Source organism: Narcine bancroftii, chromosome 4, assembly GCF_036971445.1.
Source record: "Narcine bancroftii isolate sNarBan1 chromosome 4, sNarBan1.hap1, whole genome shotgun sequence".
Lineage (NCBI taxonomy): Eukaryota > Metazoa > Chordata > Chondrichthyes > Torpediniformes > Narcinidae > Narcine > Narcine bancroftii.
Window position 1 is genome coordinate 216,126,288 of NC_091472.1, and position 15,172 is coordinate 216,141,459.

Here is a 15,172-nt window from a genome sequence, read left to right on the forward strand (position 1 = left end):
TAGTAATCTTCAAACGAAATCCCCTCATTGGAGATTCTCTTACAAAGGAAAATCCCTCAAAGTGCCAGATTATCTCTACTAATGCACTCATTCATCCAGGTCCCTTGCCGTTTGGCGTGAACAATTATTTCTCTCCATCTGTCATGATCTCTGACCCTCTGATTTACAGTTCTTGTCTCCCCCCCACCCCCCCCCCCCCAGTTCTTCCGTCTTTGACCTGAGACTGTTGTCAATGATTATACAAGGGGAAAAGTACTGAAGTGGTTTCCTGTTGCCGTCTTCAGTTGCAGTGTCCATTCCGGACGGGTCACCCTGGCCGTTGATCAGCAATTTCATCTGCCCAGCCTTTTCATTTATACAACCATCAATTTTAATTTGGAGAATCTGCTTGCAAAAACCCTCCACCATCTGCAATCCATGGCTTCATGTGACCCGGATTGGGAGCCTAAACAGGTCCTGCACCTTGCCTGAGGGTGACCTGTTGGCTACTAGTTGGGAAGGAGCACCTTGCACCTCCTTTTTCTGAGCAATTGCGCAGTATCAACACCATGTTCTCTCTTGCATCCTATACCCATATAACCACTTACAGCACAGAACGGGCCAGTTCGGCCCTACTAGTCCATGCTGTAACAAATCCCCACCCTCCTAGTCCCACTGACCAGCACCTGGTCCATACCCCTCCAGTCCTCTCCTATCCATGTAACTATACAGTCTTTCCTTAAATGTAACCAATGATCCCGCTTCGACCACGTCTGTCGGAAGCTCATTCCACATCCCCACCACCCTTTGCGTAAAGAAATTTCCCCTCACGTTCCCCTTATAATTTTCCCCCTTCAATCTTAAACCATGCCCTCTAGTTTGAATCTCCCCCACTCTTAATTGAAAAAGCCTATCCACGTTTACTCTGTCTGTCCCTTTTAAAATCTTAAACACCTCTTTCAAGTCCCCTCTCAATCTTCTACGCTCCAGAGAAAAAAGCCCCAGTCTGCACAACCTTTCCCTGTAACTCAAACCTTGAAATCCTGTCAACATTCTCGTGAACCTTCCCTTCACTCTCTCTATTTTGTTTATATCTTTCCTATAATTTGGTGACCAAAACTGTACACAGTACTCTAAATTTGGCCTCACCAATGCCTTGTACAATTTCATCATAACCTCCCTACTCTTGAATTCAATACTCCGATTTATGAAGGCCAACATTCCAAATGCCTCCTTCACCATACCATCTACCTGAGTATCAGCCTTGAGGGTACTATTTACCACAACTCCTAAATCCCTTTGTTGGTCTGCACATCTCAATAGCCTACCATTTAATGCATTTGACCTATTTTATTTGCCTTTCCAAAATGTAACACCTCACACTTATCTGTATTAAATTCCATCAGCCATTTCTCAGCCCACACCTCCAGCCTTCCTAAATCACCTTTTAATCTACGGTAATCTTCCTCACTGTCCACAACACCACCAATCTTTGTATCATCTGAAAACTTGCTTATCCAATTCTCCACCCCTACTTCCAGATCGTTAATATATATAACAAGCAATAGTGGACCGAGGACCGATCCCTGAGGAACTCCACTAGTCACCGGCCTCCAATTGGACAAACAATTTTCTACCACTACTCTCTGACACTTCCCATCCAACCATTGCTGAATCCATTTCACTACCTCCTCATTTATACCTAATGCCTCCAGCTTTTTTCCTAACCTCTTGTGGGGAACTTTACTGAACTCCAGCTTTACTGAAGTCTAAATAGACAACATCCACAGCTTTCCCTTCATCAACCTTTTTTGTAACCCCATCGAAAAACTCAATCAGGTTTGTCAAGCATGATCTACCCCTGACAAAACCATGTTGATTACTCCCTAGCAATCCCTATACCTCCAAATATTTGTAAATACCATCCCTCAGAACACTTTCCATCAACTTGCCCACCACAGATGTCAGACTCACGGGCCTATAATTCCCAGGTTTACATTTAGACCCTTAAACAGCGGAACCACATGCGCCACCCTCCAATCCTTTGGCACTACCCCCGTGGCCAGTGACATCCTAAATATCTCTGTTAATGGCCCCACTATCTGTCCACTAGCCTCCCTGAGTGTCCTTGGGAATATTTTGTCCAGTCCCGGAGATTTATCCACTTTTATCTTCTTCAACACAGCCATCGCTACCTCCTCGGTTATCTTTATATGCTTCATGACCTCCCCACTATTTTTCTTTACCTCAACTGGTTCAATATTTTTTTCCCTAGTGAATACTGAGGCAAAGAAATCATTCAAAATTTCCCCCATTTTCTCTGACTTCTCACTCAGCCTATACCCTCACTATCTACAAGGGGTCCAATTTTATCCCTCACTAATTTTTTACTTTTAATGTACTTATAGAAACCCTTTGGATTTATTTTTACTCTGTCTGCCAAAGCCTCTTCATGCCTTTTTTTGGCCTTTCTAATTTCTTTCTTAAGATTGCTTCTACACTCCTTGTAGTCCTCCTTCAAATTGTCAGCTCTCTGTTCTTTATACCTCTTGTACACCTCCCTTTTTCTCCTAACCAAATTTCCAATATTCCTCGAAAACCAAGCCTTTGATCCTCACTGGGACATAACTACTCTGTACCCTCATTTACACCCTCACCTGAAAATATCCTGTCCCACTCAATACTCCCCAAATCCTTTCTTATTCCTTCGAAATTTGCTCTTCTCCAATCCAGAACCTCAACTTTAGGCCCCTCCTTGCTCCTCCCTAAAACTACCTTAAAACTAACAGAATTATGATCACTCGACCCAATTGGATCTCCAACATTAATGTCTGATACCTGACCTAGCTCGTTCCCTTACAGGAGATCCAGTATTACACTGTCCCGAGTCCAATTAGTTCTTCTACTAATTGATTCAGAAAACAATCTTGAACACATTTAACGAACTCTAGCCCATCCAGCCCTCTAACTGTATGGGTATCCCAATCAATGTGAGAGAAGTTAAAATCTCCCATGATCACTACCTTATGATTCTCACATATATACGTTATCTCTCTACACATTTGTTCCTCTAGTTTTCTTGACCCATTTGGTGGTCTGTAATACACCCCTATTAGCACCCTCATGTCTCCTTCACCCCTCAATTCCACCCAAACAGCCTCTTAAATATCTTCTGTGTTTCAGTAAGACCACCCCTCTTTCCTCCAAGAATGTGGCTCTTGCGCTTTTAGCCTCTCTTGACAGGACAGCCTTTACACCCCAGGATGAATCATTTTTGGACTACCTGTACCGTGGCTGTCTATCTCAACTGATGCACTCAAGTTGAAGGGGACCAATCTGCCATTTCTCAAGCTATGTGCTGAGACATCACTGTGATGGCCACTTGCTATTCTGGGGTGGGTGAAGAACATTCTTTCTGAAGAGATGTTAGGCATCGGTGCCCGTTTTTGGCTACTTTTCTGCGAGGCTGAGTAGCAGAGAACAAGATGGCAACTGGAACGTTGGTATTCATTGTTAGAGGGATGAGTTTAAGAGCAGGGTGGTCCTGCTGAAGCAATTCAGGGCACTGGTGAGGCCACATCCGGAATTCTGCATGCAGTTCTGGTCTCCTTGAGAAATAATATATTGGCTTTGGAGGTGGTGCAGAGCGATGGAGCAAATTAATTACAGAGTTTGGAGGGGTGGGGGGTTGATGGTGCCAGGTATCAGAATAAAATGCTGAGGGTAGAGCAGGGTGAGGAGTTCAGGCCCACAGTGGATATGAGTGAGAGGGCTGGAGCAATAAGCTGGGGTGATGGGGGCAGGGGCAGATCTCCTCTAAGAAAGGGGGGTGGAAATTTGGAGGAAAGGAGGCGAGAGAGAGAGAGAGAGAGAGAGACAGAGAGACAGAGAGAGAGAGAGAGACAGAGACAGGGGGACATGGTCGATTGGAAACTGGAGACTGGTTAATGAGGTGTCACCTGGGCCTGACCTTACTTGGATTCATAAGAATGAGAGGGGATCTTGCATATAAAATTACGAAAGGGGTGGACGAAATTGAGGTGGGGAAGTTATTTCCACTGGCAGGTGACACCAGAACTAGGGAGCAGAGCAGATTCGAGGGAGTAGGGCTAAGATGGAGATGAGGAGGAACTGCCATTCCCAAGGATCTGCGGAACCCGCTGCTCGAGAAAGCTGTCGAATTGATTTAAGACACAGTTATATTTGGGCATCACTGGGAAATTGAGTGTTAAAGGGAACAAAGCAGGTTGGTGGAGTTGAATCCATGGCTAGATCAGCCAGGATCTTATTGTATGGTGGAGTAGGCTTCACGGTCGGAAGGTTGACTACCCCTTTACCTTATGTTCTCGTGTAAGATGGATGACTGGTTTAATTGGGTTAACCCTGGCAGAACAGGCCTAGTCTGCAATGATGCATACAATCGCTGACCCACTGCTCCAACGTCCAAGTTCCCTCCACTCCTGCAAATCCCTGTCCAATCTCCCTCCCATGCCAAATAGATATTAAGGTCGAAGAAACTGCAGATAATACACAAGAGCGCTGAAGAAACTCAGCAGGTTATGCTGCATCCATAGAGGGGCAAAGATGTATCACCAACATTTCGGGCCTGAGCCCTTCATCAAGGCATGAGCAAAAAGCAGACAGGCTCTTGAATAAAATGGTGGGGGGAAGGGGAGGAGCACTTGCCCAACAGGCATGGGTGGGAGGGCAGAAGAGCAAAAAAAGTTGGGGGGGAGGGGTGGCTCTCTGAATGGACAGGGAAGAGGGTGGGAGCTGGAGGATGGGGAAAGAGAGGCAGGAGCCAAACAGAAATTGGAGAAGTTGATGTCGATGCCATGCCCGGAGGGTGCCCGGATGGTGTTTGCAAGTGGCATCAATTTGGGAGTGGATGAGGCCATGCTGGCAGATGTTCGCATCTGGAGTCTCCAAAATGGTGGAAGGGATACCGAATGCAGCATGTGGTCGCACTCCAAAGCAGGTATGATCCCGTTGGAAGGGTGAAGATGACTCGGCCAAATTTTCTGACGTTACAACTGTTTCTTGTGCTTCAGGGTTCCAAAGGCGAAATGGGCCGCAAAGGGGAACAAGGGCCGAAAGGTGTCCCTGGTGAAGAGGCAAGTCTTCCACGATGTTTTAATTTCTCACCATCTCTCCGCCTTCCATGCAGAAACTCGGTCAGATGAAAACACTTTCCAGAACAGTATTGGCCGAGCCGTCCACGAGATGCAGTTCTGTAGATAGTTTAAGCTTGTTAGCATTGGACTGGGTCTATGCCAGTCATGGTCGACCGTGGGCACTGCACCTCTGGTAAGCTGAGGTGGCCTCTGAAGGGCGCAAGCCAGGGCCAAGGTCGGCACTGGGGGTGTACACTCGTGGGCATTGCCCCATCCCTAGCAGCACTAGCATTGCCAGTCTCCACGTGATACAACATCGGAGGGAGGGGGAAATGTGAGAGCGGCGCAAGGAGGAGGTTCTCGGCAGGTAGGCGCCACCCTGCTGAGCAAGTTTTCGAATGTCAGATTGTGTCCCTCCCCCACCACCACCCGCGGTTACCCTAAAGCCCCCCTCCCCGACCAATTAAACTTGTTCTGATGCCGACCCTGGCCAGGGCAGTGCTGATGTGGAGATCTGACTGTTGTCCATGCAGTGGGAAACAACCCCCCCTTCTCCATGCTAATGACAAGTCTAATGGAAGTTGATACAGTTTGGTGCCAGCAGTATCGCAGGATTTGCCATTGCTGGGTACAACAGACAGCCGCCTTCGGAACTCCCAACTCTGGATTTGTCCTCTGATTTAACTCCCAAAGCCTTTCCCATGAGAGGGTACAGCCACAAGGCAGCAGAGGTTTGAGATTGGGAGTTTCCCCTCCCCGAGATGAGTTACCGTCTGTGGTTAATAAGCCCCTTCTGATCGGAGCAACTGGTTTCAAGGCACCAGTGGGCCGTCTTTGCCCCTTCTCCTGTCAGTGCTCTACTGGGCATTAGAACTATGCCACACGTGAAGGCCAGGAGTTGGATGTGGTTGTCCGAGACGCCTGCCATGAAGAGCTCATCCCCACTACCACCCTTCTGTGATAACAACCTTTAGAGCCTACTAAACGTATGCAACCAGACAAAAGTGCTTCTCCGGCACACAGTGCACACACAATACACACCACATAATAATCACATGTATAAGTAACAATATAAACATGATATAATTTATAAATATATTCACCTACGATCCCTATGTTTCGGAGAATGGGATGAAACCAGAGCCCCCGGGGAAAACCCAGCCAGCTCATGGGGAGAATGTACAAACAGCGCCGGGTTCAAGCCCTGGTGTCTGGGTCTGCAATAGGGCCGTGCTAACTGCTACCCTAAGTGTATCACCCTGAAGCTACTTTAATTTTTATGTTTAGACATAGAGCTTATTAACAGGCCCTTTTGGCCCACAAGCTGGTGCCGCCCAATTTACACCCTATTAACCTGCACACCTGCGTTTTGAACGGTGGGGAGGAAACTGGAGATCCCGGGGAGAACCCACGCAGTCACGGGGAGAACATACAAACACCTCACAGTCAGCGTGGGATTCGAACCCCGGTCCCGATTGTTGGTGCTGTGAAGGCGTTACGCTAACCGCTAAGCCAACCTGTGCCTGGCCATCCTGGTTTTGATGCTCCTGTACCTCCTTCCTGGTCATAGTGGGTCAAAGATATTGCGTGCTGGATGGAAAGGGTCTCCTATAATTCTTTGGGTCCTAATTAAGCAACACTCCCAGTCAATGTTGTTAATAGAGGAAAGGAAGAACCCCCCTCCATGGATCTTCTTGGCCATTTTGACTATCCTCTGTATTGACGTAGGGTCTAATGCTTTTCAGCTACTGTCCCACTCAGCAATCCAGCCGCCAGACAGGACACTCTCAATTTGTGCTCCTGTAAAATGTTGTCAAGATGGGGTCCAATAAAAGCAGTTATTAAATGAATCCCACGAATGTGTTTGTAGTTGAGTAAAATGTCACAGCTCATCTCCTTTATCTTTGCTCTAGGCTGACCCTGGTTCAATAGGTGAGCCAGGAGAGAGAGGGCAACGTGGAGAACCAGGACAAGACGTGAGTGATACTTGGCCTGACGTGAAACAGAGGTTTGAATGCTGAAGCTGCTCAAGACAGCGTTATGTGTTGCGTTACTGATTCGATGAATAGGTGAAGATGCAACAATTTAGTCACTGCTTTCTAGGTGTCACACATCCACTTTATGAGTGGAGCTGTGGGTTTTTTCGTATTAGAAGTAAAGGTTCCATTATTGTCATGTAACACTACATTTAGAATGTAACACCCATGAGATTCTTTCACTTTGTCTCCCGTGAGGCAGACAGAGAGTCGCCACTTTGTCCAGCGCCCCTCAGGGAACCTGGTGTCCCCTCCAAGTACTGACCAGGCCTGAGCCTGCTTAACTTCCGAGATCAGACAATCCCAGGCGTACTCCAGCAATAAGGCAGTGAAAAATTCACCAGACACTGGTAAATTCAGAAATAATAGTTTTAGTTTTTACTTTAAACTTAACCCCACTATGTGAAAATGTAAAATGTATGTGTGTGTGTGGCTAAATCCCCAAACTATTGCAGTTCCAGTGGGTCTCCACCTTCTTTCCACTCACATTCCACCTTATGTAATCCCTATGGCCCAGGAGTGGCCAACCTTTTAATTTTTAATTTAGACATACAGCTGAGGGCTGTATGTGGGTTGTGGGTTTGGGCTGAGAAATGGCTGATGGAATTTAATACATATAAGTGTGAGGTGTTACATTTTGGAAAGGCAAATCTAAATAGGTCATATGCATTAAATGGTAGGCTATTGAGAATTTTCCCCTGCAGCCGCTGCAACCGTGTCTGCCTGTCCCGCATCGGACTTGTCAGCCACAAACGAGCCTGCAGCTGACGTGGACTTTTACCCCCTCCATAAATCTTCGTCCGCGAAGCCAAGCCAAAGAAGATTGAGATGTGCAGAGCAACAAAGGGATTTAGGAGTTGTGGTAAATAGTACCCTCAGGGCTGATACTCAGGTAGATGATGTGGTGAAGAAGGCATTTGGAATGTTGGCCTTCATAAATCGGAGTATTGAATTCAAGAGTAGGGAGGTTATGATGAAATTGTACAAGGCATTGGTGAGGCCAAATTTGGAGTACTGTGTACAGTTTTGGTCACCAAATTATAGGAAAGATATAAACAAAATAGAGAGAGTGCAGAGAAGGTTCATGAGAATGTTGACAGGATTTCAGGGTCTGAGTTACAGGGAAAGGTTGTGCAGACTGGGGCTTTTTTCTCTGGAGTGTAGAAGATTGAGAGGGGACTTGATAGAGGTGTTTAAGATTTTAAAAGGGACAGACAGAGTAAATGTGGATAGGCTTTTTCAATTAAGAGTGGGGGAGATTCAAACTAGAGGGCATGGTTTAAGATTGAAGGGGGGAAATTATAAGGGGAACATGAGGGGAAATTTCTTTATGCAAAGGGCGGTAGGGATGTGGAATGAGCTTCCGGCAGACGTGGTCGAGGCGGGATCATTGGTTACATTTAAGGAAAGACTGGATCGTTACATGGATAGGAGGGGACTGGAGGGGTATGGACCGGGTGCTGGTCAGTGGGACTAGGAGGGTGGGGATTTGCTACGGCATGGACTAGTAGGGCCAAACTGGTCTGTTCTGTGCTGTAAGTGGTTATATCGTTATAGCACGGTTACAGGCTATTTCGACCCATGAATATGTACCAGGGGCGTAGAACAGACTTGTGGGCCAAAATGGCCTGTTACCATGCTGTATGTCTAAATTAAAAATTAAAAGGTTGGCCATCCTTGCCCTATGCCAAAGGTGCTCTGTGATTAATAAGCGATTGCTTAAGGTGGGATGTAAGTGGGAAGGGAAGGTTGACAATCACTGCTCTAGACCCAATTGTTACTGAAATATTTGGGTTGGTGTGTATTGGTCAGTTCTGAGGGTCTGGTTTCCATGCACCACTTTGTACCCTAACAGAGACGATACTATCAATTGGTGACTTTATCTCCCGATCTTCAGTTAATGTGGTTTCTTCTTTCTTTTGCAGGGAGCTCATGGGCCTCCAGGAGACCCTGGCCTAACAGTAAGTACTCATACCCAAGGGGATTAGGTTGCGGGGGGTTGGTTGGTGAAAGGGGCAACCCTTGGGCAATCACTCTGTCTGTTTCCTCATGCCCAGGAGGCTGGGACACCAAGATCCCGCCCTCCTCCTGCTATTGGTTGGCCAGCCCATCCGTCATCGTGGTGTCCCACCTCTCCACCCCATTGCAAGACCCATGTTGCCTGGTCCACTGATCATGAGACAAGGATTCAAATCCCCACTAGAGCAGACGGAGAATTTATTTTCAAATAGTTTAAATAAAATTAGGGGATTCAAACAAAACTGAAATCAACAGTGACATCCAGAAAATGACAGTTTAAAAAAAAATAGTCTTGAGGGAAACACATTGTGGTAAACACACACAAATGCTGGAGAAACTCAGCCGGTCTCGCAGCATCCATAGGAGGTAAAGATGTATCATCAATGTTTCAGGCCTGAGCCCTCCGACAAGCAGCAGGCAGATGCCCTCATTAAAAAGGCTGGGGGGGGGAGGGGGAAGGAGGAAAAAGGGGCAAGGGGAGGAGTGCAGGTTGGCATGTGAAGATTGGACACGGCTAGGAAGGCAGGAAAAGGAAAGGTAAGGGGTCGGTGGAGCGGCTGGGATGCAGAGTTGGAGGAAAGGAGACAGAGGGAAGGGAAAAGAGAGGCCGGGCCTGAGGGATATGGGAAATTGGGAGTTGGTATAAATGCTGTCTGGTTGGAGACTGCTGAGGTGGAATATTAAAGTTCAAGTTGAAGTTTATTATTAGGTGCTGTCCCTGCTATTTGCGGAAACCTCGGACATGTCAGTGTGGGAATGGGCTGTGGAATTGAAGCGGTCAGCCACTGGGAGATCCTTGCTATTGCAGTGGATGGAGCGGAGGCGCTCAATGAAGCGATCTTCCAGTCTGCGTCCAGTCTCCCTGCCGTATAGAGAGAGAGAGAGAGAGAGAGAGAGAGAGAGAGCGATTAGAATCAGATTTGTTGTTTTGCGGCAGACATTGCTCTATAAAATAAACATATTAATGCAAAAATAGGAGAAAGTGAGCTAATGTCTGTGGTTCACTGTCCATTCAGGAACCTGACGGCAGAGGGGAAGAAAGCTGGGTGCTTGTCTTCAGGCTCCTGTTCCTCTTTCCCAATGGTAGCAGTGAGAAGAGGGCTGGGTGGTCTTTGAGGATAGGGGCTGCTTTCTTAAGACATCACCTGATGTAGACATCCTAGTTGGAGTCTGGTGCCCATGATGGTGCTGGCAAATCTGGAGTTTTTTTTCCTGCCCTGTACATTGGCATCTCCCTATCAGACAGTGATTCAACTGGTCAGTAGGTTCAGAACAAAGTCAATGCTAGTTGTACCAGTGCAAGGTTTGTTCGGAAGCCAAATCACGATGAGTAAGAAACTGCCCTTGAATCATGTGTTTGTGAATCTTCTTTCCAATGGGAGAAGGGAGCGGAGAGTGTGGCCGAGTTGGGAAGTATACATAATGCACGCTAACACACGTGGAAGTGCAATTAACACACTAAAAGAGAGTAAAAAGGTCACAAGTAACAAAGGAAGAAAAAATAATCTGTAACAGTTTGGCATTAATGCCAAAAGTGCGCTGCATCAGTAACGCAGATATTCCTTGGAGTAGCATTACGGTCAAGCTCATAGTTTAGCTCGAGATTCCAGTGGCAGCAATCCCTCGTGTCTCCAACAAAGAGCTCGTTCTCTTTCCAGATAGTCTTGAGGGTACTATGTCCCAGCAGAGGGAGGTGGGGAGGTTGGGGTGGGGGGAGGGGGCCAAAGCTGTCAGCAACCTCGGAGAGTGTAGAAAGCCTACCCCCCACCCCCCCCCAACCTTGTGGACCGGGTTTCCAGTGGAAGACCTCGGGGTTTGCGGTCCTCTCCTTCCTGAACCTGCTCCTCTTGTTTCTCTCCAGGACTGCGACGTGATGACATACGTCCGCGAGACCTGTGGATGTTGCGGTGAGTCTGTCGATCAGTCGGTGTGGCGGCTGGGCCTCACGAGGGAGCTGATGGAAGGGGAGCGCCCCTGCTGGTGGCACGGTGGTGGAAGCCCTCTTGCCTGCCGCGGACAGATCTTCTAAGCATGCCCTGCTCTTCCTTCTGGTAGAGTGCTGTGGGGCAGTCATCCATTGGGGTATGGATGATGGGGCAGGCCCTGATGCAGTGATGAGGATGGGCTCGACGAAGATCGGGTCACCTCACAGTCTGCTGAGCCGCTGTTAAAAATCAAATGTCTGAGGACTAGAGTGATCAGCACGTCCAATGCACCCTCCACTAATCAGCAAAACACCCAACCATACCATGCTCTTGTAGTCGGGTCACTAATCAGCGCAACCGATTGGCATATTCAGAACTTTGTGGCAACTAACACTCGCAAAGATGGTTCAGTTGGTATTTTTTTTAAGATAAGCAGCACACTAATAGGGCCTTCTGACCCACAAGCCTGCGCTGCTCAATTATCCAACAAACACCGTATATTTTGAAGGGTTGGAGGAAACTAGAGCACCCATAGGAAACCCCACGCAGACACAGAGGGAACATACAAACTCCTTAAAGACAGCACCGGATTTGAACCCGGGTCGCTGGTGCTAACAATAGGGTTGCGCTAACTGGTATGGTAACCTTATTTAAACCACTACCTTCCCCAATCCCACCCCCGTCTGCTTCTTCTCTCCAGACTGCGAGAAGCAGTGCGGGCCACTGGATATCGTGTTCGTCATCGACAGTTCGGAGAGCATTGGGCTGACCAACTTCACCCTGGAGAAGAACTTTGTCATCAATACCGTGAGCCGGCTGGGCACATTGGCCAAAGATCCCAATGCTAAGACAGGTTTGTACCTCGGCAAGGAGCCCCTTGATGCCAAGCCACCTCCTGGTCAGGTCCATGGGAAGTTTCCTTCCCACTTCGTGACGTGGATTGCCACAAAATAATTAATCGTTTATCTTCCTTTGTAGAGAATTGAAGTGCTTTTGCTCATCTACACCAGCCATTCTCAACCTTTTTTTTCATCTGTGCCCTTCCCCCCCCCCCCCCACACCCTCCTGGACTTTGCTCAAAGTTTATGGCTCCCCCTCCCCAAGACGCAGTCAGGTTTTGGTTTCACCCGCACTTCCACTGACCACATTAAAAGATATTTATGTTATGTGAGGTGAAAAGAAAACAAGGGCTTTTAGTTCAGAATCAGAATTTATTGTCATAAACAATTCATGAAATTCGTCGTTTTGTGGCAGCGTCACAGGGCAAATGTTCATATAAACCACTTCGCAACAATAAATGAAAATATTGCATGAAAAGTAAGGCAGCATCTTCGGTTCATCGATTATTCAGGAATCTGAAGGCAGTGGGGAAGAAGCTGTCCTTCTGCCGCTGAGTGATTGTATTTGGGCTCCTGTACCATTTTCCCGATGGTAGCAGAGTAAAGAGGGCCGGGCTTGGGTGGTGGGGGGTCTTTGAGGATAGAGGCTGCTTTTTTCACCGCCTCATGTAGACATCTTCAATGGAGTGAGGTCTGGTGCCTGTGAAGTCGCAGGCTGAATTAACAACCCTCTGGAGTTTATTCTTGTCCTGAGAGTTGGTGCCTCCATACCAGGCAGTGATGCAACCACCCAGAATGCTCTCCACGGTCCACCTGTAGAAGTTTTGCTTAAATATGCCAGTGGAGGTACAGGTCCCCCACTGAGAATGGCTGATCTACACCAATTGCCTTTGCCCATTTTCTGTTTGAGTCCATTTAATTATGTATGATTTTCCCACCCCCTTGTATCAACGTCGGCGAGGTCGACCTTTGCTTATAAGCCCTCAATGTATGAGCACCTTGGAGCATGGCGTGACTGTCCCTTATGTACCCTTCCTGTGCTTTCCCACCTCTAGGGGAGAGCTTCCTCCTCTTTTCTCCATGTGTTGTGTCAGTCTCATGGCAGATGTTGGGTTGCAGGTGCCCGCGTTGGAGTCGTGCAGTACAGCCACGAGGGCACCTTCGAAGCGGTGCAGCTGAATGACCCCAGGATCAACTCCCTCTCGTCCTTCAAGGAGGCGGTCAAGAGGCTGGAGTGGATCGCGGGTGGAACCTGGACCCCCTCCGCCCTTAAGTTCGCCTACGACACGCTGATCCAGGCCAACAAGCGCGAGAGGGCCAAGGTCTTCGCTGTAGTGATCACAGACGGACGTCACGACCCGCGGGATGACGACTCGCTGCTCACCTCCCTCTGCAAGGGCGATATCATCGTCAACGCCATCGGCATTGGCGACATGTTTGACCGGGAGCAGGATGACGAGAACCTTCAATCCATTGCCTGCAAGCAGGATGGCCGCGTGCAGAAGATGAACCTCTTCGCAGACCTGGTGGCCGAAGAGTTCATCGACCAGATGGAGGACCTGCTCTGCCCTGGTAGGTCTGGCCTGTGGGAGGTAGTGTCACATGGGTCTGCCGTAAGCTTGGCTCAGTCCTCCTGTGCACTCCGCTCTCCACCCCTCCCCAATTCTTCCCTCGGTGACTCAGAGATCCTGACGTCTTGGTAGGTCTGGCCCATGGGAAGTAGCCTTTGGCATGTCTGTCAGAAGCTCGTTTCAGTCCTCCTGCACACTGCACACCCCCTCAACTCCTTCCTCGGTGACTCGGAGACCCTGACGTCCTACTTTGGACCCATCCGTCCTCATGGGATTCCTGGACTTGATCCTATGCAGAGTGCTCCCGTTTCTAGTGTCCCAGATGATAGGTGACGGGCTTAGTTCTCTGAAAGGGGATGAGGTGCAGAAGGAAAAAGGAGATGGAGGGATAGGGAGAAACTCAAGGGAAGGGGTTTAGCGAAACTTGGTGAAGTCGCTAGCCCCTTTTCCACTGGCACCTTGATCAAGGAATTAACCGGTTAAGGGTCCGGTGGGAAAGGAAAACAATCAGCAATTTTTTTTTAAACTTTATTTATTCGTTCACAATACAGATAGTAAATAACATATACAACAATGAACCGTAAACATGAATGTTATATTTTGTATATATAAAAAAGAAAAGAAAGAAGAAGAAAAAAAAAGAACCAACTCTCCTAAGGAGAGCCATAAAGAAAAGAAATAAAAAATTAAGCATACATATTAAGATCTAATCAATGTAAATCAAAATGTAAATATTCTGAGTATAGCAACCACTTATTAATAAAGAAACTATAGTTATCACGTGAAACATATGTAATTTTTTCCATTATTAAACAATATTTCATCTCATTATGCCATCTATTAATATCAATCATATTTGTATCTTTCCACGTACTAGCAATACATTTTTTCCCTACGGATAAAGCTAAATACACAAAAGCAAGTTGAAATTTATCTAATCCAAAACCATTCAGAGGTGGCAAACTACCCAATAAAAATACTGTCTGATCTAAAGGTATTTTAATCTTATACAGGTATTCTAGAAACAATTGAATTTTCTTCCAAAAACATGACCAAACCACAAGGAAAAAAGTTCCAACAGAGTTACCACATCTAAAACACAAATCTGATTCATGAAAACCATACTTTTTTAGTTTTTCAGGTGTTTAAGTATAATTGATGTAAAAAATTATAATTAATCATTGCATAATGTGCATTTATCAGTCTAGTTAGACTATCATAACAGATATCTAACCAATATCCACTTCCCATTTACTTTTGGATTTATCCCAACCCTTTTTATCCATACCATCCTGTAATATTTGATACATAAATGAAATATAACCCTTCTCTGGTACCTTCATAAGAAAAGTCTCAAATTTAGTCATTTCAAGTAAAATCATATCTCTACCAAACACATGTTTTACCAAAGATCGAATTTAATAATAAACACCCCAACAAAGAAAAGAGTTCTTATCAATACCATAACTGTCTTTCATCTGATCAAAAGATAAAAATTCACCTTTAAAACAATCACCCAAATTTTCCACACCTTTAAATCTCCAATGTAATAAACTTCGATTATGTATTGAGAAAGAAATAAGTTGATTATTATACAATGGAGTCAAAGCCGATAATTCACCCCAGTACCTATCCTTTTCTTTTTCTTTGTCCATAACTTCATTAAATGCTTTAATATAGGCACATTAT

At 46.6% G+C, this 15,172-nt stretch overlaps 1 protein-coding gene across 1 annotated transcript in view; it reads left to right on the forward strand.

Annotated features, from left to right (window-relative positions):
• The window catches only part of col6a2 (collagen, type VI, alpha 2), a 104,910-nt gene that overhangs the window by 70,606 nt on the left and 19,132 nt on the right, over positions 1-15,172 (forward strand). The window contains exons 25-33 of the mRNA XM_069936193.1: positions 285-473; positions 2,093-2,181; positions 3,497-3,547; positions 5,031-5,093; positions 7,007-7,069; positions 9,055-9,090; positions 11,010-11,055; positions 11,774-11,926; positions 13,032-13,484. Of these exons, the coding sequence (XP_069792294.1) occupies positions 285-473; positions 2,093-2,181; positions 3,497-3,547; positions 5,031-5,093; positions 7,007-7,069; positions 9,055-9,090; positions 11,010-11,055; positions 11,774-11,926; positions 13,032-13,484 (1,143 nt within the window). The remainder of the gene's footprint in view (positions 1-284; positions 474-2,092; positions 2,182-3,496; positions 3,548-5,030; positions 5,094-7,006; positions 7,070-9,054; positions 9,091-11,009; positions 11,056-11,773; positions 11,927-13,031; positions 13,485-15,172) is intronic.